General features: G+C 45.1%; 1 protein-coding gene across 2 annotated transcripts in view; it reads right to left on the reverse strand.

Moving 5' to 3' along the window:
- The window catches only part of VPS35L (VPS35 endosomal protein sorting factor like), a 143,135-nt gene that overhangs the window by 13,387 nt on the left and 105,875 nt on the right, over positions 1 to 23,873 (reverse strand). For both annotated transcript variants that reach the window (XM_084882709.1, XM_084882708.1), the window contains exons 21-28: positions 23,750 to 23,835; positions 22,638 to 22,718; positions 12,731 to 12,794; positions 10,505 to 10,603; positions 8,429 to 8,506; positions 7,504 to 7,618; positions 4,189 to 4,328; positions 552 to 717 (exon numbers count right to left, since the gene is read on the reverse strand). In XM_084882709.1, coding sequence (XP_084738835.1) covers positions 552 to 717; positions 4,189 to 4,328; positions 7,504 to 7,618; positions 8,429 to 8,506; positions 10,505 to 10,603; positions 12,731 to 12,794; positions 22,638 to 22,718; positions 23,750 to 23,835 — 829 coding nt within the window. The remainder of the gene's footprint in view (positions 1 to 551; positions 718 to 4,188; positions 4,329 to 7,503; positions 7,619 to 8,428; positions 8,507 to 10,504; positions 10,604 to 12,730; positions 12,795 to 22,637; positions 22,719 to 23,749; positions 23,836 to 23,873) is intronic.

Genomic DNA, 23,873 nt, shown 5'->3' on the forward strand with positions numbered 1-23,873 from the left:
GCCTCTGCCACACACAGGATATGAGGTGCTGCTTCCAAAGCTGCAGCAGCAAGTTCAGGCCGGCAACACTGGCCACCATGCCATCCTTCCTCCCCACATCTGCCGGGCTGGCCGAGCTGGCACCACTGGGAGGCATGGGCAAATACCCAGACCAAGGCGCCTGAGGCTGGGGTCTGAGCCGACTGGGTGCTGCTCATGCATGTGCACACTAACCACCAAACAGGCTCTTCTGTAGGACACCACAGGCAGCACCGACCCCACGGAGGGATTTTCTGGATTCATCTATGTGTCAAATCTGGGCCCTTGGAGGCTTTTTAGAATGCACAGATCTCAGGTCTCTTCCTTAGACTCTAATTTAGTAGGGCAGACAGGCTCAGGAACCAGGTAATTCTTACACTGGGCAAGTTTAGTGAAATGGTGGACTGGAAGTGGAAGTCTGTGGTAGGCAAGCACAAGGCAGATTAAATAAAAAAAATAAATAAATAAAGAAGACATTTTACTTGACTTTCATGAAATGTCAGCCCCATGCACTTGGTGGGAGGCCTGGCTACCTTTGTCCACATGGTAGAGGTAGGTTTCCTGGCTCATGGCAGACAGCAGGTGCAGCACGTAGGTGTAGATGCGGATCTTGTCATCACTGGTGTCCTCCCAGGTGTAGTCCTGGATCACGTTGAGAAGCTCTCGAACAAGGAACAGGACCCCATGTTCAGGATGATCCTAGCAGAGAACCATAAAGGTATATGCTCCCAGGTCTGAGCAAGAGAAAAATCCAGACCGAAACTCAGGGCCCACCCTTGGCAGCTATGGAGGTGAAGTGCCTGAGACTGGCTATGAACAGGCCTGGGAGAGCGGTGGGGGTTATGTGGCCCTTCTGTTGAACTTGGCTCCTGATTGTATTGGCCTGTTGTGGGTGGTTGGGTCCTCAGGCTGGCTGGCTGTGAGCCTCACCCCAACTGTGGTGTGTGAGCCATGGTACATGTGCAGTCTTGGGAGTCTTGGGGCTCAGTGGCACAGTCCTCCACATCACCTGAGCTCTGTGGTCCAGTGATGTTTCTGTATGCTCTGTGCAGGCACCCCCATTGTAGTTGTGTCTTGAATGCTATTGGCCCTTTCATGGTGGTTACCCTTCCTGCTGAGTGGCTATAAGAGTAAATCTTGGTTACTTTATAGGAGGTGCTGTACAGAGGCTGCCCAATGGGGCATGGTTGTTCCCACAGGGTTTGGTGCCACTTGTGTGGCTAGTTCGGTCACTCGCTGTGTGATGTGAAACCCACTGGTTATATTGGTGCTGGGCCCACTGGGTGGGGTCAGGTACAGATTGTGTGTAACTGGCCACACAAGACGTGGTGTGGACATCATGTTATCCTATATAATAAAAGCCTAGGCGGCATCACGCCCTCATGCAATGCCCTTACACCATCACAAGATGGCCGTCCCCACAGCACAAGATGGCCGGCAGGGGAGGGCAGTTGGAGGCAATCGAGCTAGCAGGGGAGGGCAGTTGGGGGCAATCGGAAGGGCAGTTGGGGGAGATCAGGCCAGCAGGGGAGCAGTTAGGCATCAATCAGGCCAGTAGGGGAGCAGTTAGGGGGCGATCAGACTGGCAGGCAGAAGAGGTTAAGGGTAATCAGGCAGGCAGGCAGGCAGGCAAGTGGTTCGGAGTCCCGGATTGTGAGAGGGATGTCCAACTGCTGGTGCAGAATTGGGCAACAAAAATGGGTCCCATGGGTCTGGAGGTGCCATGGGGAACTGGAGAAACAACCCACACCACCACTCTGAGCAGGGCAGCTCTCCCCAGCTGTGGCCAATGGGCCAGGCCAGGGAAGGGACCCCACATGACAGGACCTGATTTTTTAAGAGAAACTGAAAATCTAGGTTTTTCTGTGACCTATCAATTTTTAAAAATGGGTAATTCATCCCAAATGTTTCCCATGTCTATGTGGCCAGCAAGTGTATGACACACTCGACTCTACCTCCTGCCTCAGTCCTGACCTAACTGCAGGCTTGCGATAGGCATCCATAGCTTCCTGCTCCGGCCGTCACCCTCCCAGCAGGGGTTCTTGGTGACATTTTAGGAAAGCGCCAACTGAGGCTTAGAGGAGTTACAACACCTGCCCTCAGTCACTGGCCTCAGCGCCACTGGGTCAGGATCAATGCAAGCTTCTGACTCTAAGTACAGGCTGGTCACTGGGCTCTGGGGATTTTTCACAAAGAAAACCGCATGTGCAGAGGAAATGCCTCCCGAAAGCCCTTGCACAGCGACACAGGCCAGCTCCCTCCTCCGAGCCCTGCTTCCTTCGCTCCTTCCTCGGAAGTTACCTGGACTAAGCAAGGGAGAAACTGATTATGAAGGACTGAGCAGATCTGAACACGCAGAGTCAAGAGTAGAGCTCTTCTTCCGGAAAGCGTGGGACCTGACTGGGGAGCTGTGGGAGCCGAGTCCTTTTTGTCTCCTCAGTTGCTGGGACACACTTCACATGCCCAGTAATTCACCATTTAAAATGCATAAGCCAACAGCTGCTCATACATGCAGAGCTGGGCAGCCGTCACTACAACCAACTGTAGGATATTTTTATTTTATTTTATTTATTTATTTTTATTTATTAACTGTAGGATATTTTTAAAGCCTAAAGGAGCTCTGTCCATGAGCCAAGTTCTTTTCATGTCCCAAGTACAGTAGGGTGTTCCTCAGTGTGACTCTAGGGCCACTTGGACTTCATGGCTCAGGGGACACTCTGGGACAGGTCTCAGGGACCTATGTGTCAACCAGCATCCTGATTCCTGCCCATTCGGATTCACCAAGAGCCTGCCCGTCTGCGCCGGACGCTGCCCCACCTATGAGGATGATGGGCTCCCCAGAGGACTATGCAGAACATCAATCATATAAGACACCAAGGAAGCTAACTCACTAAACAGTCCCCACAATGCTTCTTCAGGATAGGTATCATGTGTAATCTATGACTCCTTGGGGAACACCATTAGATAACAGACCAATAACTTCTGTGCTTTTTAGGGAAAGAAGCACATAATCAATGTTCTTAAATATCTTTCACACCTAGATTGTGATATGAGTATACTGGTGATTCCTATGTATTTGTCTTTCTATCATCTATCTATCTAACTTATCTAACATCTATCTATCTAAATTATCTATTCTCTCTCTCATCTCATCTCATCTCTTCTCATCTATCTCTCTAATCCTCTCATCTATCTCTCTCTCTAATCCTCACCCAAGGAAAAGTCTTTCATTGTTTCTAGAGGAAGAGGCAAGAAGGGAGAGAGAAAAAAACATAGATGTGAGAGAGAAACATCAATCAGTTGCCTCATGCATGTAACCCAACTGGGGTGGAACCTACAACCTGACTGGGAATCGAACTCGAAACCCTTGATGCCCGGGGAAATGCTCCAACCGAGCTGCCTGGCGAGAGAACATGGTGATTTCATTGGTGACAAGTCCCAGCTATTGTGACGAATACTGGCTCAGTGCCTATAATTTATAGCAGAGGGAGAGGCTACATCTCATGAGGTTTGTAAGAACAAAGACATCATGTTTTCTCTCGTCTAAATTCACGCCGCCCTGAGACCCTCAGGTATGGCTGGAGCTTGGGCTAAGAGCCCCTCCTGTGTGTATCCTGGGGGCGGGGATGCTGGTTCTTCCCGCCCAAGCCTAAAGCTCACCTACACTCCACAGAAAATGCCAGTTCTTTACCTCATGGCCCCTTTGGTCTCGACTGTCATGGGTTTGTTTCTAATACTTGCCATCCCCTTTTTCAGAGCCTCCTACTAGCCAACTCGCTGTCCCAAACACATATGCATATTCACCCATCAATGCTTAGATGTAAATACTATTATTATTGTTATTATTATTACTCCTGTTTTATAGACAAAAAAACTGCAGCCCAGTAATATCACCTATTACCCAAGACTGCAGAGTGCAGAGGGGGCCTGGGAGTCCATCGAGGCATTGTGGTCCTGGAGACTGCACCCCTAAATCACTAAATGACCCCCTGACCACATGGAGAATCTCCACTAATACATTCAGGACACAAAATGAGTGGGAAATACACTGAGACATTCAAACATCTGACTACAAACCAGCAGACAGAACACCCTGCATGCTTAGGGCCGAGGACGCCACGTCAGCAGGTCAGAGACAGACACCACCTTCAGCTCTCGTGGGGAACTCACCGGAACTATTAACAAAGTTGAGAAGAAATTGCAGAGGAATTCTAGAAGGAAGGGTTCTGACGGCCGCATCTTTCCATCGACATTGATTGTCTTGGGGACTTCTGGGATGAGGCTGATGGCGGCTTTGAAAAAGGCATCAGCTGCAAGACAAGAAAGTCCATCAGGGAAAAAAACACAGGCTCTGCTTTCTTCGCCACAGGCCTGAGAATCCCAGGGCATCGGCTGCATGGCTGGGATGGCAGGCAGGCCTGGGAAAGGTTCCCGAACACCGCCTGAGGGTGGTATTCCCAGTGGAGGTGCGCTGCTGCCTCCCATCCTCCCTTCTTCTTTGAGCATCAGTCAGAGAACCTCAGCCAAACTGGCTTTAGGTTATTAAGTGAAAAAACAAGTGGCACATGTTCAAAGAAAGCCTAGAATTCACGATTGCCTCGGCCAAGAGCTCAACCTGGATTGTCCCACTGACCCTGCCCACTGCCCATGTGGGAGAGTGTGGTTCTCAGGCCACTTCACTTGGGAATAAGGTGCAGGAGGCTGTGTGCGCAGAGGCTCCGGCCCATCTTCACTTAACCAAGTTTTGTTAGAGAAATAACAATCTAATGTCTGAAGGAATGCACACATACACACACACACACAGGCATACACATGCACACATACAATCCACATACATGCATACACACATGCATGCACACATGTACTACACACATGCTCGCACGCACATAAGTAAGCTTTAGGGCTACTGACTAGGTAATAGTTCCACAAAATCATCCAAGAAATGAAGATATGGAAGGAAGCAAGGGGGAAGAGAGAAAGGAGGAGATGAAAAGAGGAGCAGATAGAAGGGAGCAGAGGGGATAGAGACAAGGAGAGACCGGAGGACGGAAGGGTGGGGTAGAAGACAGAGTTCTTTATAGAAAAAGTGCCAAAGTCAAAACAGACAAAACAATGAGCCAAGAAGTGAAGTTCTTAACTGCCTGACAAGATCAAAAGTATTTGGTGCAAACACACCTCCAGTGGGAAACACCTCCCAGCCACATCCAGAGAGCAGGTGCTGGTGGGCAGCACCCTCAATTAAACCAGAGTCCTGCCCAACGCAGCGTAATACCACACGCAGACGCTTCCACACGTGGGCACTCCCCCTGGCTGGTTTTGCTCAGTGGATATAGAACATCGGCCTGTGATGGAAGAGTCCCTGATTCCATTCCAGTCAAGGGCACATGCCAGGGTTGTGGGCTCAATCCCGTTGGGGGTGTGCAGGAGGCAGCCGATCCATGATTCTCTCTCATCATTGATGTTTCTATATCTCTCCCTCTCTGAAATCAATAAGATTAAAAATAAAAAGAGGAAACCGATTTATAAGTGTTAAAACCTCTGACATTCAAACCGATGGGATGAACCAACCTGATCTTCATGCTGCACAGCAGGTTGGGTGGAGCTGCTAGTGTTTGTGTCATGCTAAATGTCCCCCTGGCCAAGGTGGCCCTAGAAGAAAACCCACATGTACCAGCAGACAGTGAGGGCAGAAGGCTGTGCAGTCCTGGTGGGCGGGGCCCCAGCGATGAGGAAACACAAGTCAGAAACCACCCCACCTGGCCGTGGTGGCCGCACCGACCGTGGTTCCCTTTGCCTGACTCCTTAATGCGAATATCTGCAGGAGACCACGCCACAGAGAGGGAGCAGCAAGTGCAAAGGCAGAGTCAGAAGGCAGCTTCACCTGCTCACAGAACAGAAAAATGCCTGCGAGGCTGAAGAGCGGTGTGACAGGACAGAGGCCGCAGGACCAGGCCATGTGGGGACGCACCCACAAGGGGTCGAGTTTAACTCCAAATGCAAGGGTGGGACACAAGAGTTCCCAGGACTTGAAACCAAGACCAAGCAGGTTTTGAAAAGGTTCTTGGATAATAATCATGTTATTTTATTTTATTTATTATTGATTTGAGAGAGAAATATGGATGTGTTGTCCCACTTAGTCACACACTCACGGGTTCATTCTTGTATATGCCAACTGGAGATGGAACCCACAACCTTGGCATATTGGGACAACGCCCCAACCAGCTGAGCTCCTGGCCTGGGCCAGCAGTCACGTATGAAGATTCAGGTGCCCAGAGCTGCCCCAGATGAATCAAGACGCAGATCCAGGTGTCAGACTGCCAGGCCAAGGGCTAAAGAGAGGAAGGACCATGGTCTGACCATCCCTGCATACCCTCCACACTGAGCCAGGGCTGGCGGCTCCCTCTGATGCAGACAGATGTCAGGTGAGAGATGGCGGCCGGGGAGACAGTCCTGAAAGCGTCAGTCCGCCCCAGGGAGAGCTAGAGAAACTCCTGAGCTCTCACTGAGCCTCCTGAGGCTTGCACTGCACATGCCTCTATCCATGCGAAAGGACACGGGCTTGGCCAGAGCAGGGGCTGAGTGCTGGCTCCTAGCCATTCCTCCTCAGTTTTCTTACCTGGAAAATGGAGCCCAACAACAGGCCTGGCCTTGTGTAGCTGTGCAACAGCCTCCCCATATAACCAACACTCCTTAAACAATGCAGGATTCTTCCAGTCTGTGCTACAGCCTGCTGGGCAGGCCCTGCTACGTGCCACACTTCAGGAGACAAGAGCCTCCAGCAGAAACAGTGATCCTCGCTGAGGGCATCCTCTTGGCTCACGTGAGGCACAGGCCTGAGTTGAGGGAAGCTGGTGCCCCAGCAGCAGCAGGGGTCAGTGACAGATGAGGAAAGGTTGGGTTAACGCCGGGGCCGTTAGCACTCCCTCCAGGAGGTCTCAGACGGAGTGGACAGCAGCTGCTCCCAGCAGGACCTTCCCACGAGGGTCCCCTTGGTTGGCTTCCTTCCCTCCCCCTCGAACTCCCTATCACCCTGCAGACAATGGAGGGATCCCTCCCAAATAAACCAGGCACAGTGAGCACGAAGCCAGGTCTTGCGGAGTCTTCATCCCCAACAGCGAGCTGCATTGTTCACCGTCCTTTCTAGTTCCTCCAGGGTCTGTTTGAGGCTTCAAACCCACATCAACCATGACAGGTACAATATGCGGGGAGGACACAGCCTTGTGTCTAAGATGTTTTGGGCACAGGCAGCCCTGCATGTCTGCGATTTAAGATGGTCCTTACAGGAAATCAGCCACCCTTTGTAGCCTGTCTGACTCTAAATGTGGGCGTGTCTGAGATGCATCCTACTAAGGAAATAATTAAAATTCGTCCTTGATTACTTTCCCTTTCCTCCTGTTCACCCCACCTACTCTCATGCACATGCGCACATGCCCTGTGGGTCACTTTCCTCCAGGCAGGGGGCCTGAGAGGAGGGGAGGGGCTTACCTTGGGAAAGGCACTGATTGGCCAAGGCCACCTGGCCAGCAAGCAGGTAGAGGTTGAGGCGAGTGAAGATGCCCACCAGGGAGGGGATGGTAATGAAGCAGTAGGCAACACAGGCCTGGAGAGAGGAAACAGCAGGTCAGCTGGCAATGCTCTCACAGTGGATCAGAACACCTGTTCTCATATGTCCATATTTTCAGGCAAAAACACTTAAAATAATTTCTGATTCTGAGCCCCAACTTTCACTCTTGCCTTTGCAGTGCCTATCTCTTTGGGAGGAGGGGCATGTAAGGAGTGAAGGTGCTTAAAAAATAAACCCTCCCATCACTGAAGGGAAGGCAGAGATAACACCTAACAGCAGTAAGGTAGCTATTTGAAAGCCAGTTCCTTTTAAAAGTGGAGATAAAAGGCAGCCAAGTAATGATTCTCTCTCTCCCTTCCTTTCTGAAACCAATAAAAATATATTAAAAACTTTAAAAATGTAGGTAATTAGAAGAAGTTGCTATAAAGAGTTTGAAGGGGTTGACTGAAGAGAGAGGATGAGGAGAGAAGGGGCAGGGCTGGGATGCCTGGATTTCATTGTTTTGCCTAGGATTTCATTTTTAAAGACCTGGGTTGTGTTCCTTAAATACAAGTTCCAGCAGTACACTCAAGAAGCTTACATTTTATTTCAGAGTTGGGAACTGATCCATAGTTGGGGGAAAGATATTAGACCTTCCAGAGATAGCATAATTACAGCAAATTGGGCTGGCACACTGCCCCAAGCCCACCCTCGGCCACCTTAGCAGATGTGCAAACTTAGGCTCCACTGACCATTGCTTTCAGAAACATTCAGACACTGGCCGGCCCATAGACATGTAAGGAAAATTAATTTGGGAAACGCACAGCCCACCGAGTTCAGTCTGTGGGTCTCTTCTTCAGAACATACCCGGACAAAGGCAGCAGTTTTTCTGGAATGATTCCCCTTCATCACTTTTCTTGTTTCCATTGCTAACCGGCTCACACTCTGGGTTTGTTAATGAGTAAAACAGAAATGGGAATGAATAAAGGCTGGCTCAGATCTTCCACAGACATCCGAACATGAACTGCAGTCAGTTCAGTGAGAACCAACCACGTGGGACCAAGACTGATTAGCCCTGAACCCTGAAGTGCCAGATGGGTCATCAGGTAGACTCCATCTGGGTTGTGCAAACATCTCCAGAGGGTATACCAAGCATGTAAAACTCATGCCCCATGCAGCCAGCCAATATAATGGTATCTAAGGAACATTTTAATAAAAGTTTCGTAACTTAATTTTTACAACATCCTGTTATACATAATTGTTAATAACGAACTATAACGTTCACTAACGACTGGTTACTATAATTGAGTTGCATTCATTTCCCTCATGTGCCTTATGCGTAGACACACCATTTCTCTCCACTAATACTAACAGCGAATATTTTAGCAGCCAACTGGCATGTCGTCAGTCTTGTACTGACTTGTTTAGTGTGCGCAACAGGAAATATTTTGCTTTCAGATAACAAGAAAAACAGGTTTATTTACGTTACACTTATTAATTTGTGCAGTTAAACAGTGACTGGTAAGTTAATGTCAAAAAAAATGTTAATTTTTATTAAAGTGTTCTATTACCTTACGCTAAAGACTCATTTATTTCAGCCCTTTGTATTCAGCATGTCTCTACTGAAATAAACCTACGTTTCTATAAAAACCGAAGCCTTTGCTTTTTTGCGCCACATACACTTACCCCTTATTTATTTGGCCCGTGGTAGCCATGAAGTAGAATGAAGGCTCTCACTGAGTTAGCCATGCCTATCCTCTGCATTATAAATGACCACTTTCTGGCTTAATGAACAGCTAGAGTTCACTACTCCATTTCTGGAAATCCATACACTAAGCTTAAGATCTTAAAGATCTGATATTTCCAAATCTGAGCATAACCATGCAATTCAGCTAAGCCATACTAGCAACGCCCATAAGTGAGATAATGAGCCACACACAGCATTGCGGACCACAGCCAGGTGCTGCCGAAGAGCTGTGCACTCATTGCCTCATTGAACCCTCAGCCATGAGGTGGGTAGTTCCCTCCTGTCACAAAGTCTCCACATGCAGGTGTTAAGCTTAGTAATGCTCCACAGCCTGGCACCCAGCAATCACACATAATACAGCTGCTCCTCTTGAAATTCATGTGAGGCGACTAAAGAGCCTTAAGGAATTTTTCCAGATGTTAAAAGTTTGGACCTAGGTTCCCAAATGTGAAATCTCACAGGGAAACCTATTTTTTTTTTCTCCCCCCCCCCCCCTTTTTTTTCTTCCAGGAAAACAACAATTATTGAGCACTGGGCAAAGCCCCAGAGAGAGGCAGCCCAGAGTCAATTCCCTTACCCTGAGGCTGCATCTTTTCACAGCTGGGGTGTGATAAACGCAAGTTCTGAGCAAAACTCAATGTGGGAAAGGCAACATGGAAGAGAAAATAAAGGTAGTGTGTCCCCCCAACTCGGGTTTGAAAGGCTGTGCAGTCACACTTCATCAGAAAGGAATTATGGTCAATGAAGAATGACATAAAAATAAACATATTTTTAATTTACATCTATTATACTATTGTTTTAAAAGGCTATCAAGTTGTTAGGGCATAAATAATTAAGTTGTCTGAGCCTAACTGCTGAATAAACAGAGATGACATTGATTTCTTTTGAATTGAGCACCACGAAAAGGCCGCGTCCCAAGGAAGTGGGCATTCCGGTGAGGCAGCAAGGCCAGGGTCAGCGTCCCTCGACCACAGCCAGTCCTCACGCCTCTGCTGCTAGCACGCAGGAACGAGAATAAACACATTTCAGAGAAAAGGAGTCAATAAAACCACTTAAAGATTTCAGTAAGTTCTAGATTGCATCAACCTTTGAGAAAAGCCTGCCACATCTCAGAACCAGGGGAGTCCAGGTTCAATGGCTCTGGCGTGTAATGACCAATAAACATTTGCTGAGAATGAATGAACGGAAAGCCTTACATGAATCAACTGCACAAGAACAGGTTCCAGATTGCAAAACATCGACCTGGCCTCGACATAGAAACTTAGCTGCTGCTCGAAATCACGACCAAAGGATACCTAGAATCAAAGAAAGAGAGGCTGAACAGGCTTTGCCTGAGCTTGGGGGGGGAGGGGAGGGGGAAGGGAGAGGGGAGCGGGGTGATGCTGAGATGAAGAGCCACCAGTGACTAGGTGGGAAGGGCATGCAAGCAGGTGTGCGCGCGCACATACACGCACTGGGATATACTCTGACCAGACTACAATGCCCGCTTCAGCATGTTGCTGAGATGTTACTACTGCCACCTCATCACCATTACATGGGCACTGGAGCAGAACACAGAAAGGCTGAAGGGTATGAAATGGAACCTCTGTGGACAGAGCATTGGCCTATGGCACTGAAGGGTTGCAGGTTTGATTCCTAAAGACATGTACTAGGTTGCAGGTTCATTCCCTTCCCCTCGTCTGGGTGAGTCCAGGAGGCAACCAGTCGATATGTCTCCCTCACATCAATGTCTCTCTCTCTCTCTCTCTCTCTCTCTCCTTCCCCCCCCGCCCCCCCAACCTTTCTTTCCACTCACTCTAATGGAAAAAAATATCCTCAGGTGAGGATTAACAAAAACAAACAATAAAACACAGAATCTCAAAATATAAAAAAAATATCCCTGGATAGAAGGAGAACTGGGGAGGAAGCACTGGAGCTCTGTCAGCTGTGCCTTTTCGAGCACGAAGGAGGCCTGTGCTGTTGGCCAGGATTCCTGCTCCCTGATGTGGTTCCTAATCTCAGTGGCCGCTGTTGCCAGAGCCCCAGACAGAGGCTTCTCCCCCATTATAAATCCCTTCTTCTCCATTTCTCCAAACTGATGACTAGCTGGCTAGTAGGACAAACTGACTGCTACAGCAATAATTCTGGTCCAGGAGTTTAACTTTACTATTTCCACTGTAGCTAGGTTTCACATCTTATTTCCTCATATTCTTTTCCATTATAACTCAGAGGCTTTCACACAAAGCCATAAAAAGATAAAGACCATATGACCGACATATAAATCAAGGGCTCAAAGCCATAGATACATTTCCTAACATGGCCTGCACTTGATCCAAATTGGTCTTTTACCCACAGCGTTTGGCGGATAGCTCAGCTGGCCCTGCTGCTGGATGAGTCACATTTCCTCAGTTAATTCAAGGTGACCTACTTATTCCTATCTCGGCCTTGGTCTCAAATGCCTGTTAAGCCAGGACACTGGTGTCAGCTCTGCGCACTGAGAACAAAGGCAGGGCTGTTTTGGCAAGGATGCACAGTGGATGCTCCCAGAGAAAGCTGCAATAACTCCCAGTCTGCTGGGCATTTCAGGGTCCCTGGGGACTCTTCTTCCCAGACATGGAGTCGCTTTCCCCACTTTACGAAGGGCCGTCCTGCAACTCACTGCCCTTCCTGAACCTGCACCCTTTAGGTCCTGCAGCCCTGCGTCTGCCCAACCAGGTAAAATGGTGGCTGAGTGATGGGAGAAGGGGAAGAAAGCGGTCACTCGGAGAAGTGAGGCACTCAGCCAGAACTGAGCCCCCACCCTGCCCCCAGAGCAGCTCAAGCCCATCCGACTACAGAACTGTGCGATTAATGAAACACCGAGGCCTGGGGTGAGCTGTCCACGCTGCAAGTAACAGGTGAAGGGAGAGGCACACGTGTGCACAGCCAAGTTTCACTGTCCCCTGGCAGAGAGCAGGAATGCAGGGAGCCTCCTGGCCATGGAAGTGGGCTGCCCGGCTGTGGGAGCGTCCCGGCCTGGCCGGTCGTCTTTGCTCTCCCCACAGCCATTTGTCTGGAATGGGCTCACATCGATCCAACAGACTCAATCCTATGAAGCTGCTGGGACTCTTCCTTCTGGGCTCTCGTGGGGAGCGAGCCTGCCTAGGAGGGCCCCGGGAGCAGAGCTAGACCGGAGACACAAAGGTCCCACCTCTAGCAGCTCCTTTGCGGGGCTCTTTCCAGAACCATTGTCACATGAGCCAGTAAGCCCCCCTCTTTCTTCCCAGGACTTTCCCTGAGGCCAGTTTGTCCTGGTGCTCTCTATCCCAGGAGCCTGGCCAATGGAATCTGTTTTCTAGCCTTATCTTATCTCAATAAGAACGAGAAGCATCAGGGAACATGCTAACTTGTCCACCCAAGTACAGAGAAACAATGACATCCCTTTCCAAGTCCTCAATACCTACCATCTTTACAAACCCATTAATCAGACAGGCCAGCGTTCTCTTCTCATCCTCCAGCGTGAGGGCGCTGAAATCAACAAGGTACAGAATTAACACTGGGTGATAAATGAGCTTCCAAAGAAAAATATATAGGAACTGAGCAATTTAACAGGTAACAACATTTTCTAGATTTACAAGTGTTTCACATCTCAAAGTTACTCTTCTTAAAATTCATTCATTAGTGGTAACTTTTTATTCTTTGGAATTTGGGCAGAAATGGAGCAAAAGGTTCCATTTCAAATCTAATTCAGAGAACTTTTGTTCAACAAAATAAAAAAATTCAAACTAACTAGGCAGAAAAGTTGAAAAGAATTTTACAATGAATACCCATATACCCACCAATCAAGATCTTACCATTATCATTTTATAATATTTACTTTATCACATAACATCTATTTCCCTCTCCATCTGTCAATATGTCTTATTTTGGGGATGGATCTTAAAGTAAATCACAGAACTCAGTTTCTTCTATTAACAAATTGAACAAAAATATATGTATAAGGAAATGCCAAGGATTCATAGTTTAGACTGTACTTGTAAAGCAGCAGTTCTCAACTTGGGGGTCAAACGACATCGGAAAACAGATATTTACATAACGATTCATAACAGTAGCAAAATTAATTATGAAGTAGCAACAAAACTAATTTTTATGATTGGGGGTCACCACAACATGAGGAACTGTATTAAAGGGTTGCAGCATTAGGAAGGTTGAGAACCATTGTGGAAAGATTATAAATAGGGCCCTGATTTATTCTGAAAAAAGAGCCCAGAGAAAACAGAAAACAAGAGTTTTGCTTATTGATCTGCTCTAGGAAAGATAACTATTGACAGAAACTGCAAAACACCTCTAATACACCAGGTCTCCTTCCTTCTCCTAGACTACATTTCCCAGTCTCCTCTGCAGCTAAGTATGGCCATGTGACAGTTCTAGCCAATGGGATGTGAATGCAAGCAATTAAGAGCCTTCCAAGTTTTGTTTTGTTTTCATTGTCTACAGTTTTACATACACTAAGTGGCCAGATTATTATGATCTCTGAACGCATAATAATCTGGCTACTCAGTGTGTGTGTGTGTGTGTGTGTGTATTAGAGCAGTGTTTTTCAACCTTTTTTGGGCAAAGGCACACTTGTTTCATGAAAAAAATCACGAGGCACACCACCATTAGAAAATGTTAAAAAATTTAACTCTGTGCCTATATTGACTATATATAAAGTAATTCTCTTGAATAGGAATCAAATAAACACAAAGAAAGTATTTTATAATTACTTTATTATGAAATATTAAGTAAACAAAATAGTGAAAAATTATAAAATTCTTGTCTTGTCTGCACCTACGGCACACCAGGCAACATCTCGCGGCACACTGCCGCGGAACAGCGGTTGAAAAACGCTGTATTAGAAGCCCGATGCATGAATTTTTGCATGGGTGGGGTCCGGCCAGCCTGGCCAGGGGGAGGAGACATGGATGGTTGGCTGGCCTGCCTGCTGGTTGAACTACTGGTCGAGGGGACAATTTGCATATTAGTCTTTTATTATCCTATCTAATAAGAGAGTAATATGCAAATTAACTATCAATCCACTCAAGCCACGGCCAGCAGCCAATCAGAGTGAGTATGCAAATTAACCGCAACCAAGATGGCTGCAGCCACAGAGAACAGTTGAGAGGCTTGGGATTTCTCTGGCAATAGAGAAAGCCAAGCTTTCCACACACCCTGGCTAGGCCTCCACTCAAGGACACAAAGTTTCAATTATAGAAGATACTTAAAACCAAACAGAAATGGAGTGAGCATGGGGCTTGGCTCCGCTCCAGGCTACAAAGTTTCAATTGTAGAAGGTAAATAAATTCCAATACCAGGGCCTCCGCTTGGGTAGTCAAGGGGCATGGCTGGCCTGCAAATCACCACAGGCCCCTTGCCCAGGCTGCCCCACACCCCAATGGAACCCCCACCCAGATCTGGGACACCCTTCAGGGCAAACCAGCTGGCCCCCACCTGTGCACCAGGCCTCTATCCTATCTAATAAAAGAGTAAAATGCAGATTGACCATCAATCACTCTACCACACAAGATGGCCATACCCATGTGGTCAAAGATCAAGCCCCCACGTGGACACAAGATGACCACCACAAGATGGCCAGCAGGGGAGGGCAGTTGGAGGGACCAGGCCTGCAAGGGAGAGCAGTTGAGAAGGACCAGGCCTACAAGGAAGGGCAGTTGGGGACGATCAACTATATAGGGGAGGGCAGTTAGGGATGGCCAGGCCAACAGAGGAGGGAAGTTGGGGGCAAACAGGCTGGTAGGGGAGCAGTTAGACATCTATCAGTCTGGCAGAGGAGTGGTTAGGAGGTCATTAGGCTGGCAGGCAGAAGCAGTTAGGGGCAATTAGGAAGGCAGGCAGGTGAGCAGTTGGGAGCCAGCAGTCCTGGATTATGAGAGGGCAGTTTAACATCCCTCAAGGGGTCCCAGATTGGAGAGGGTGCAGGCTGGGCTAAGGGACACCCCCACCCGTGCACAAATTTCGTGCACCAGGCCTCTAGTATAAGATATGCACTGAGTGGCCAGATTATTATGTGTTTAAAGATCATCATAATCTGGCCACTAAGTGTATGTCTCCTTTTTCCCTAATTGACAGCCCCCTAGCCATTTCCACCTCAGGCAAGCCCCCACCACCCCAGTATCTGTGTCCATTAAAGAGCCTTCTAAGTTTTGCCCTAAAAGAAAGCTGCTGCCTACAGCCTGCAGAATGCAGCATGGACATTCAAGGAAGAACTAAAACCTATCCTCCTCAGATATTCCAGAAAATTCAGGAGGAAGGAACACTTCCATGCTCCTCCTATGAACCCAGCATCACTCTAATACCAAAACCAGAGAATTACAATGAAAGAGAATTACAGGCTACTATCCCTCATGAATATAGATGCCAAAATCCTCAACAAAATTCTAACAAATCAGATAGAGCAGTACATCAGAAAGATCATACATCACTACCAAATATAATAAGATTTATCGCGGAGATGCAAAGATGACACAATATTCGCAAATCAATAGACGTGATACATCACATAAACAGATTGAGAGATAAAAAACATATAGTCTTATCAATTGATGCAGAAAAAAAATTTGACAAAATCCAACACCCTTTCTTGATAAAAACTCTCAGCAAGGTGAGAATAAAAGGATAATACCTTAACATAATAAAAGCCACATATGACAAACCCACAGCCAACATCATACTCAATGGGCAAAAACTAAAGCCATTTCCTCTAAGAACAGGAACATGACAGGGATGCCCACTCTCACCTCTCCTGTTCAACATAGTGCTGAAAGTACTAGCCATAGTGATCAGACAGAAAGAAATAAAAGGCATCCAAATTGGAAAAGAAGAAGTAAAAATGTCCTTATTTGCAGATGACATGATACTGTATGTAGAAACCCCAAAAGACTCCATCAAAAAATTATTAGATTTAGTAAATGAATTCTGCAAGGTAGTAAGATACTACCATAGATTTCTCCATACTGTTCTCCACAGTGGCTACACCAGTCTGCATTCCCACCAGCAGTATAAAAGAGTTCCTTTTTCTCCACATCCTCGCCAACACTTTTTGTTTGTTGATTTATTGATGATATTAATTCTTACCAGTGTAAGAGGTCTATGGCATTTCTATACACCAATAATGAAATTACAGAAAGAGAGACTAAAAAAGCAATCCAATTTATCATAGCACCAAAAAAATTAAGATACCTAGGAATAAACTTAACTAAGGAGGTAAAAGACCTATATGTGGAGAACTATAAGACACTGAAAAAAAAAGAGATAGAGGAAGATGTAAACAGATGGAAGAACATACCATGTTCATGGATTGGTAGAATCAATATCATTAAAATGTCCATACTACCCAAAGCAATCTATAGATTAAAGCACTCCCCATTAAAATATCAACAGCATATTTCACAGACCTAAAAAAGAACACTCCAAAAATTTATCTGGAATAAAAAAAGACCCCGAATAGACACAGCAATCCGGAGAAGGAAGAATAAGTAGGAGGGATCTCAATACCAGATTTCAAGCTGTATTACAAGGCCACTGTTCTCAAAACAGCTTGGTACTGGCACAAGAACAGACATACAGACCAATGGAATATAATAGAGAATCCAGATATCGACCCTAACCACCATGCTCAATTAATATTTGACAAAGGAGGCATTAACATACAATGGAGTCAAGACAATCTCTTCAAATGGTGCTGGGAAAATTGGACAGATACATGCAAAAAAAATGAAACTAGACCTCCAACTTACACCGTACACAAAAATAAACTCAAAGTGGATACACGACTTAAACATAAGACTGGAAGCCATAAAAATACTAGAGGAATCCACAGGCAGGAAAATCTCAGACATATGCCGAAAGAACTTCCTCATTGATACTGCTCTTAGCACAATGGAAGCTAAAGAGAAAATAACCAAATGGGACTACATCAAAAGCTTTTGCACAGCAAAGGAAACCATCAATAAAACAAGAAACCCCACTGCATAGGAGAACATATTTGCCATTGATATCAACAATAAGGGTTTAATCTTCAACATTTACAGAGAACTCATACAACTTAACAAAAAGAAGATAAACAACCCAATCAAAAAGTGGGCAACTGATCTAAATAGACGCTTTTCAAAAGAAGACAGAAGGAAGGCCAAGAGACATATGAAAACATGCTCAAAGTCATTAATCATCAGAGGGATACAAATCAAAACAACCTCTTACACTGGTCAGAATTGCTATCATCAATAAATCAACAAACAAAAAGTGTTGGCGAGGATGCGGAGAAAAAGGAACTCTTTTATACTGCTCGTGGGAATGCAGACTGGTGTAGCCACTGTGGAGAACAGTATGGAGTTTCCTTAAAAAACTAAAAATGGAACTCCCATTTGACCCAATGATCCGACTTATAGGAATATACCCAAAAAAACTAGAAACACGAATCAGAAAGGATATATGGACACCTATGTTCATAGCAGCACAATTCACCATAGCTAAGATTTGGAAACAGCCTAAATGCCCATCAGCAGATGAGTGGATTAAAAAACTGTGGTACATCTACTCAATGGAATATTATACTATGGTAAAAAAGGAGTTCCTACCATTTGCAACAACATAGATAGAGATGGAGAGCATTATATCGGGTCTAGTAATAATTAATGTCGTTTTTTAACATTCGTTTAAAATCTTGCTTGGCGTTGACTTGTATTGACATAACCTTCAAACACGTGGTATCTACAGAACGTGTGAAGTGCAATTAACAAGTTTTGCTTGAAAAAGTTTGTGTTTGGTTTGGTTTTTGTTGCAGAACTAGGGCTAAGAAGATGGCGGATGATGAGCATATTCGGCACTGCATGCTTTACGAGTTCCAATTAGGAAGAAAAGCAAGTGAGGCTGCAAAAAACATCTGTAGTGCTCTTGGTCAAGATGCAGTTAGCGCCAGAAAATGCCAGCGTTGGTTTGAGAAATTTCGCGAGGGAAATTTTTCGTTAGATGACAAGAGTGGTCGAGGCCGTGTGTCCAATTTTGATCAAGAAGCTCTTCAAGCTCTTTTGGTGCAAAATCCTCAAATTACCCAACAAGAGCTTGCGACAACTTTAAATTGTTCACAAAAAACAATTTCCAATCAATTGCGTGCACTTGGCAAAGTCCAAAAGTTTGGAAAATGGGTTCCTCATGAGTTGACTGACAACAACCGTAATCAAAGAGTCACAATTTGCAGTTCGCTCCTCTCTCGTCAAAACCGTTTGCCGTTTTTAGAGCAAATTGTTACCGGAGATGAAAAATGGGTGCTGTATGTTAATTTGAAAAGGCGGCCTCAATGGTTGGACAAAAATGAGGCTCCGCAGCCCACGCCAAAACCTGACTTGCATGTGAAAAAAGTGATGTTGTGTGTTTGGTGGAATTTTAAAGGAATTCTTCATTATGAACTTTTACCATCTAACCAAACCATTACAAGTGCAGTGTATAGTGCCCAATTGGAAAGGTTAGCCCAAGCTTTAAGAGAAAAAGAACCCGCGCTGATTAATCGGAAGGGCGTAATTCTTCACCACGATAACGCACGACAGCATACTGCAAGAATCACTGCTGAAAAACTGCGCCAGTTGGAATGGGAAGTTCTCCCTCAACCTGCATATTCTCCTGATATTGCCCCTTCTGATTACCATTTGTTTCGTTCTTTGCAAAATTTTCTTCTTGGAAAAAAATTTAATAATGAAGAATGCCTCAAAAATGCATTGACTGAATTTTTTGCATCAAAATCACAAGAATTTTACAACAGAGGGATTAAAATGCTTCCTGAGCGTTGGGCACAAGTAGTAGAAAACAACGGCAACTATATTGTTGATTAAATTTTGTTGTATTGTTTAAATAAATTCGATTTTAAAAAATATTAGAAAACGACATTAATTATTACTAGACCTAATACTAAGTGAAATAAGCAAGGCAGAGAAAGATAAACATCACGTGATCTCACTCATTTGTGGAATATAATGAACAGCATAGACTGATGAAGAACAGACCCAGAGACTGAGTAATGTTGGTCAGAACCTCAAACCTCAGGGAAGGAGGGGCTCGCTAGGAGTAAGGGGGAGAAATCAACCAAGGGACTTGTGTGCATACATATGGGCCTCATCAATGGCCACAGATAACAGGGGGGTGTAGTATGAGTGGAGGGTAGAGGATATGGGGGGGGGGGGATAAGAACACATATGTAAAAAATGATAATATTAATAATATTTTTTAAAAAAGAAAGTGTGAGGTAACCAGAACCCCAAGAACACCTGAGAACGCCTTTACTGCCATGTTAGCAGTCAGCAGCTGTATGGTAATATAACCTGGGGCTATTGGGTAAGTATTTCTGGACTTATGTTCCTAATCCTTCAAGGGTGGGAGCCGTTATGTGGGCTAATTCCCCCACCCAAAGTAGTCACTGATGATACCAAACACCTTGGTCATCCAGGAGGACCACAGGTGGGACAAGGAAGTATAATTATACAGGGGTCACCACCCAGCATCCCACCTATATGACACAAAATCAAACCACTGCTCCTTTGTGTGTAAAATTAAAGAGAGGTTTCTGGCTTGTGAGTACACCAAAGGAAGGGACCATCTCTACTTCCTCCTGGGAGAGGTGCAGAAAATGTAACAAAGATCTTGTCTATACAAAAAGAAATTGACAGCCAGTTTAAAATGGAATTGCCATGGCCTAGAACAAATATCCTTACATGATATTATTCTACAAGGTCATTAAAATTTTTCCCAGAGTTGGGTTATACCCATTACCTATAATAGTACCTCGCACCCTGAGGTATCAATAAAAATCTTTTTTTTTTTTTTTTGTGCTTGGAGACAAAGGTAACACATCTCTAGATATTTTAGAATTAAACAGCATACTGTACAATTATCCCAAACAAACTTACAAACCAATCCTTTGAATGTCTGGCAGCAATTTAAAAAGGACATAAAAGAATTTAATCCCTTCTACTGTGTAGAGAGCCCCATGGGAAGGCAGTTGAGCATTCTATTATTAGCCCCTCTTGCCCCTTTGGCCAAGAGTGACCCTCTTCTCGTGGTCCAGGTGCCCACAGCTGTTGCCTGAGCTTTCAGTTCATGCCGAGGCTGAAGCATCATGGTGGCTAGTACCATGGATCTGTCTCTCACCCAGTGGGGTGAGCTGGGCCCTCTCTGGAGAAGAAACATGGGTTCTCCAAAATATGAGATCAGTACCCGAGCCTCGCCAGCTGGTGAGGCGTTCCCGAGGCAGGTGCTGGGCATGGGGCCCATAGGGGCATAGGCTACCAAGGAGACAGAACTAAACCTCACATCCCCCTGCTTGCCCCTGGAGGATGGCTGGTTAGCCAGACAGGTAAGATTCCTCAGGGAAGGAACAACCTAAGACAGGCACAGTCGCAGAGGGGCCATCAGGAGAGAACTTGGGGGTCAACAGAGGTGAGGCACAGACCCTTACCACTCCCCCCTGCAACGTGGCAGGCGCCTGAACCTTCTCCCATTCTGAGGGAGGTCTCCTGCCTGCATGGCTGCTTCGCTTCCCATGCACAGCTCAAATTGGGACCCAGGTAACAGACAGAGACTTGGCTGACAGCAGCTGCCCTCTCACTGCAACAAGACTTGTTTGAGAGGTCTTGTACTCACGGTGTGGGCAAGTGGGTTTTTAATATCCAAGTCCAGCCTAGTAGCAGGAATGTTCAGGCCCTTCTCAAGACGGCAAATAATCATTTCCACTAATACACACATGGGAAATAAGACTGTTGTTAAGAGTATTGAGTTTGACAGTTGAATAGTAGACAATTTCCTAGAGGAAATTAAACTGGCTAATGGAAATAAATGAATATTCTAGAAATACTGGTTGTACTGTACAAAAAAACTGTTCGTAATGTGTTAACAAAAATTCTTATTGGCAGAGCGTCTCATGGTAAAATTGAGTAAAATGTAATGAACTTAAAGCAGTCATAGTTTATACCAAATAATTAAAATGTAAAAGCTATCAAGACTACATTATAAAATTTACAAAAGCCTATTATTTGAATTAAAAAAGGGGGTGACAGTGGAAGAATATCATGTAAGGAATAATATCCTGTGAGTAAATTACATCTAAAAAATTTGTACTTTAGAAAATTAACCTTAATTAGAAATGCTAACAGAAAGATACTCATGAAAATACACACATGGTGTCAAACAAGCCAGAGGAAAATCATTTGGAGGAAAAAAAAAACAAAAACGAAAAAGGATCCCAAGTCAAATTTATAGAAAATATCCCTTTATTAACTTTTGGTCAAGAATATGTTTGTATATTTTCAGAAAACAACCCCGAGACCATCTGGATTCCTGTAACAGAGTTATAGACAGAAGTGCTCCAGCCATGAAGACAGAAGAGAAACAGTTCAGAGATGGAAGATGCTGACAACGCCCCACCACACCAGCAAACAGCAGCTGCGTGTAACTGAAGGATGCCCAGGACCAAACCAGAGACGGTCGGACCTGCATCACCACCATTTGTCCACCAACCAGATCTGATATATCATGGCTAACATGTACACATAAGGAACTGTTTGACATTGAAATTGGGACTCAAAAGAACTGTTGGCCCAGAAAGGAACTCACTACAGACTGATTCATTTGCTTCTCAGCATAACTATTATGGCTTGTCTCAGTTTCAGTTCTTACAAGGGTATTTCTTGGATCACATGATCTCACACATCTAGAGGAAATAATAAACAACATAAACTGATGAACAAAAACAGACCCAGAGAAAGAGAAGCAGCGATCAGACTCTTAAACCTCAGAGGGAAGGTAGGGGAGGGTGAGGGTAAGGGGAAGAGATCAACCAAAGGACTTGTGTGCATGCATATAAGCCTAACCAGTGGCCATGGACAACAAGGGGGTGGGGGCATATGTGGGGAGGGGTCTGGGATGGGAATGAGGAAATGAGGACAATTATGTGATACCATAATCAATAAAATAAAATAAAAACTGGTTAATAATGAGGAAAACATGTGAAGGCTATATTACTGAATAAGTGAACTCACTAATGTATTAGCTGTCACTCTCAGAGATCTCTTGGAGACAGGGGTTTGAGTTCATTTGGCTGAAACCAGCCTTTTCTCTCACTTGAATTTCCATTATAAGAACATATGTTGTGTCATTTTCTCAGGAAGGTACCCTTAGCCTCACTGCTCTCCTAGAGTGGAAAGTCCTCGATGGCAAGAACCTTAATAGCCCCATAACATAGAATTCACAGTGGCAGCTTCCAGCAGCCATCGCCTCATGTACTGCCATGTGGCACTGAGACCCAGCCTATGTGACGTGGCAGCTTACTTCACGGAATCATGCATGGTCTTGCACACATGCAGGAGGGCGTTCAAAATGACTGGATCCTTGGTGGGCTCGTGCTGATGCCTGGGAAACAATTGAAGACAGTCGTGAAAGCTGTGCCACTGAGGACAAGGAAAGCAAGGATCTGATTCTCATCAACTATACATAACTGAGAAGCAGCCAGAATCCGACTGCACTGACCATGGCCCAGTTCACCACTGAGGGGCCATGTTCTAATTTTCTCTTAATTCTTTCAATACAAGTTTGCTCTTCACCACATACTGTAATCTCTAGTAACTGCAGAATCCTGGTCAAACTGCTACACTTCCTAATACAAGCAAAGGGGTTTATTTCATCATGTTTCTTAAACTCCCTGAAGTGGCTAACGACCTATCTTCAACTGTATTAGTTGCCAGGAGCACTTATTAATTGGGTTTTTCAAATAATATAAAAGGACAAGCTAATCAAACAAATCCTTATGAAAGTAAAGTTGGTGTATTTATTCCAAGCATATGAAATTAGCCTTTTAGGAAGATAACACAAGGAAAGCTTAAAACATATATTTAAGCAACATTTATCTCAATTTTCTAAACTCTGCATACTTAATATTTTAGAAAAAATATACATAAAATCACCAACTGCACTAGTTATATATTAACTAACATACACTAAAATAAATATAAACAACTTTACAAATGAAAATGAAAACCTCTCCTCCATGGACTACCTACAGTTATTTCATGTACCACCAGCAGTACACATTTTTGGGAAATAGATTTAATAACATGAAAGAAACTAAACTGAAAATAGATCACAAATCTACCCAGAGACGATTCAAATCTTTCTAGCTCTGATACCTTGATAAATACAACTTTATCTTTTAAAACGTTCCTCCTAAGTTAGCTCATCAATAGCCTGTTCCTTCCAATAGCACATCTGAGTGAATGCAGGTGATGGCCCTGTCCTGTTTTTTTCAGCACAAAGCACAGCCTTCAGCGTGACTGCTCCTTTGGAGGTCTCCCTCTCACTGCTCCTCAGGCATGTACACTGATTCTTACCAACAGATTTCAAAAGGCACTAGGAATCGAAGTTTTCAATGACAAAGTCACACTTACTTGATGAAAACTTCCATGATGCATTTGCAAACCTCCACCCGCACACTCTCTTTTTGGAACATGTCCAGAAATGGCAGAAATTTTTCCTAAAAACAAAATTTAAAAAGAAAAAAACACCTCCATG

The sequence above is a fragment of the Pipistrellus hanaki genome, assembly GCF_964339955.1.
Source record: "Pipistrellus hanaki genome assembly, chromosome: 4".
Taxonomy (NCBI): domain Eukaryota; kingdom Metazoa; phylum Chordata; class Mammalia; order Chiroptera; family Vespertilionidae; genus Pipistrellus; species Pipistrellus hanaki.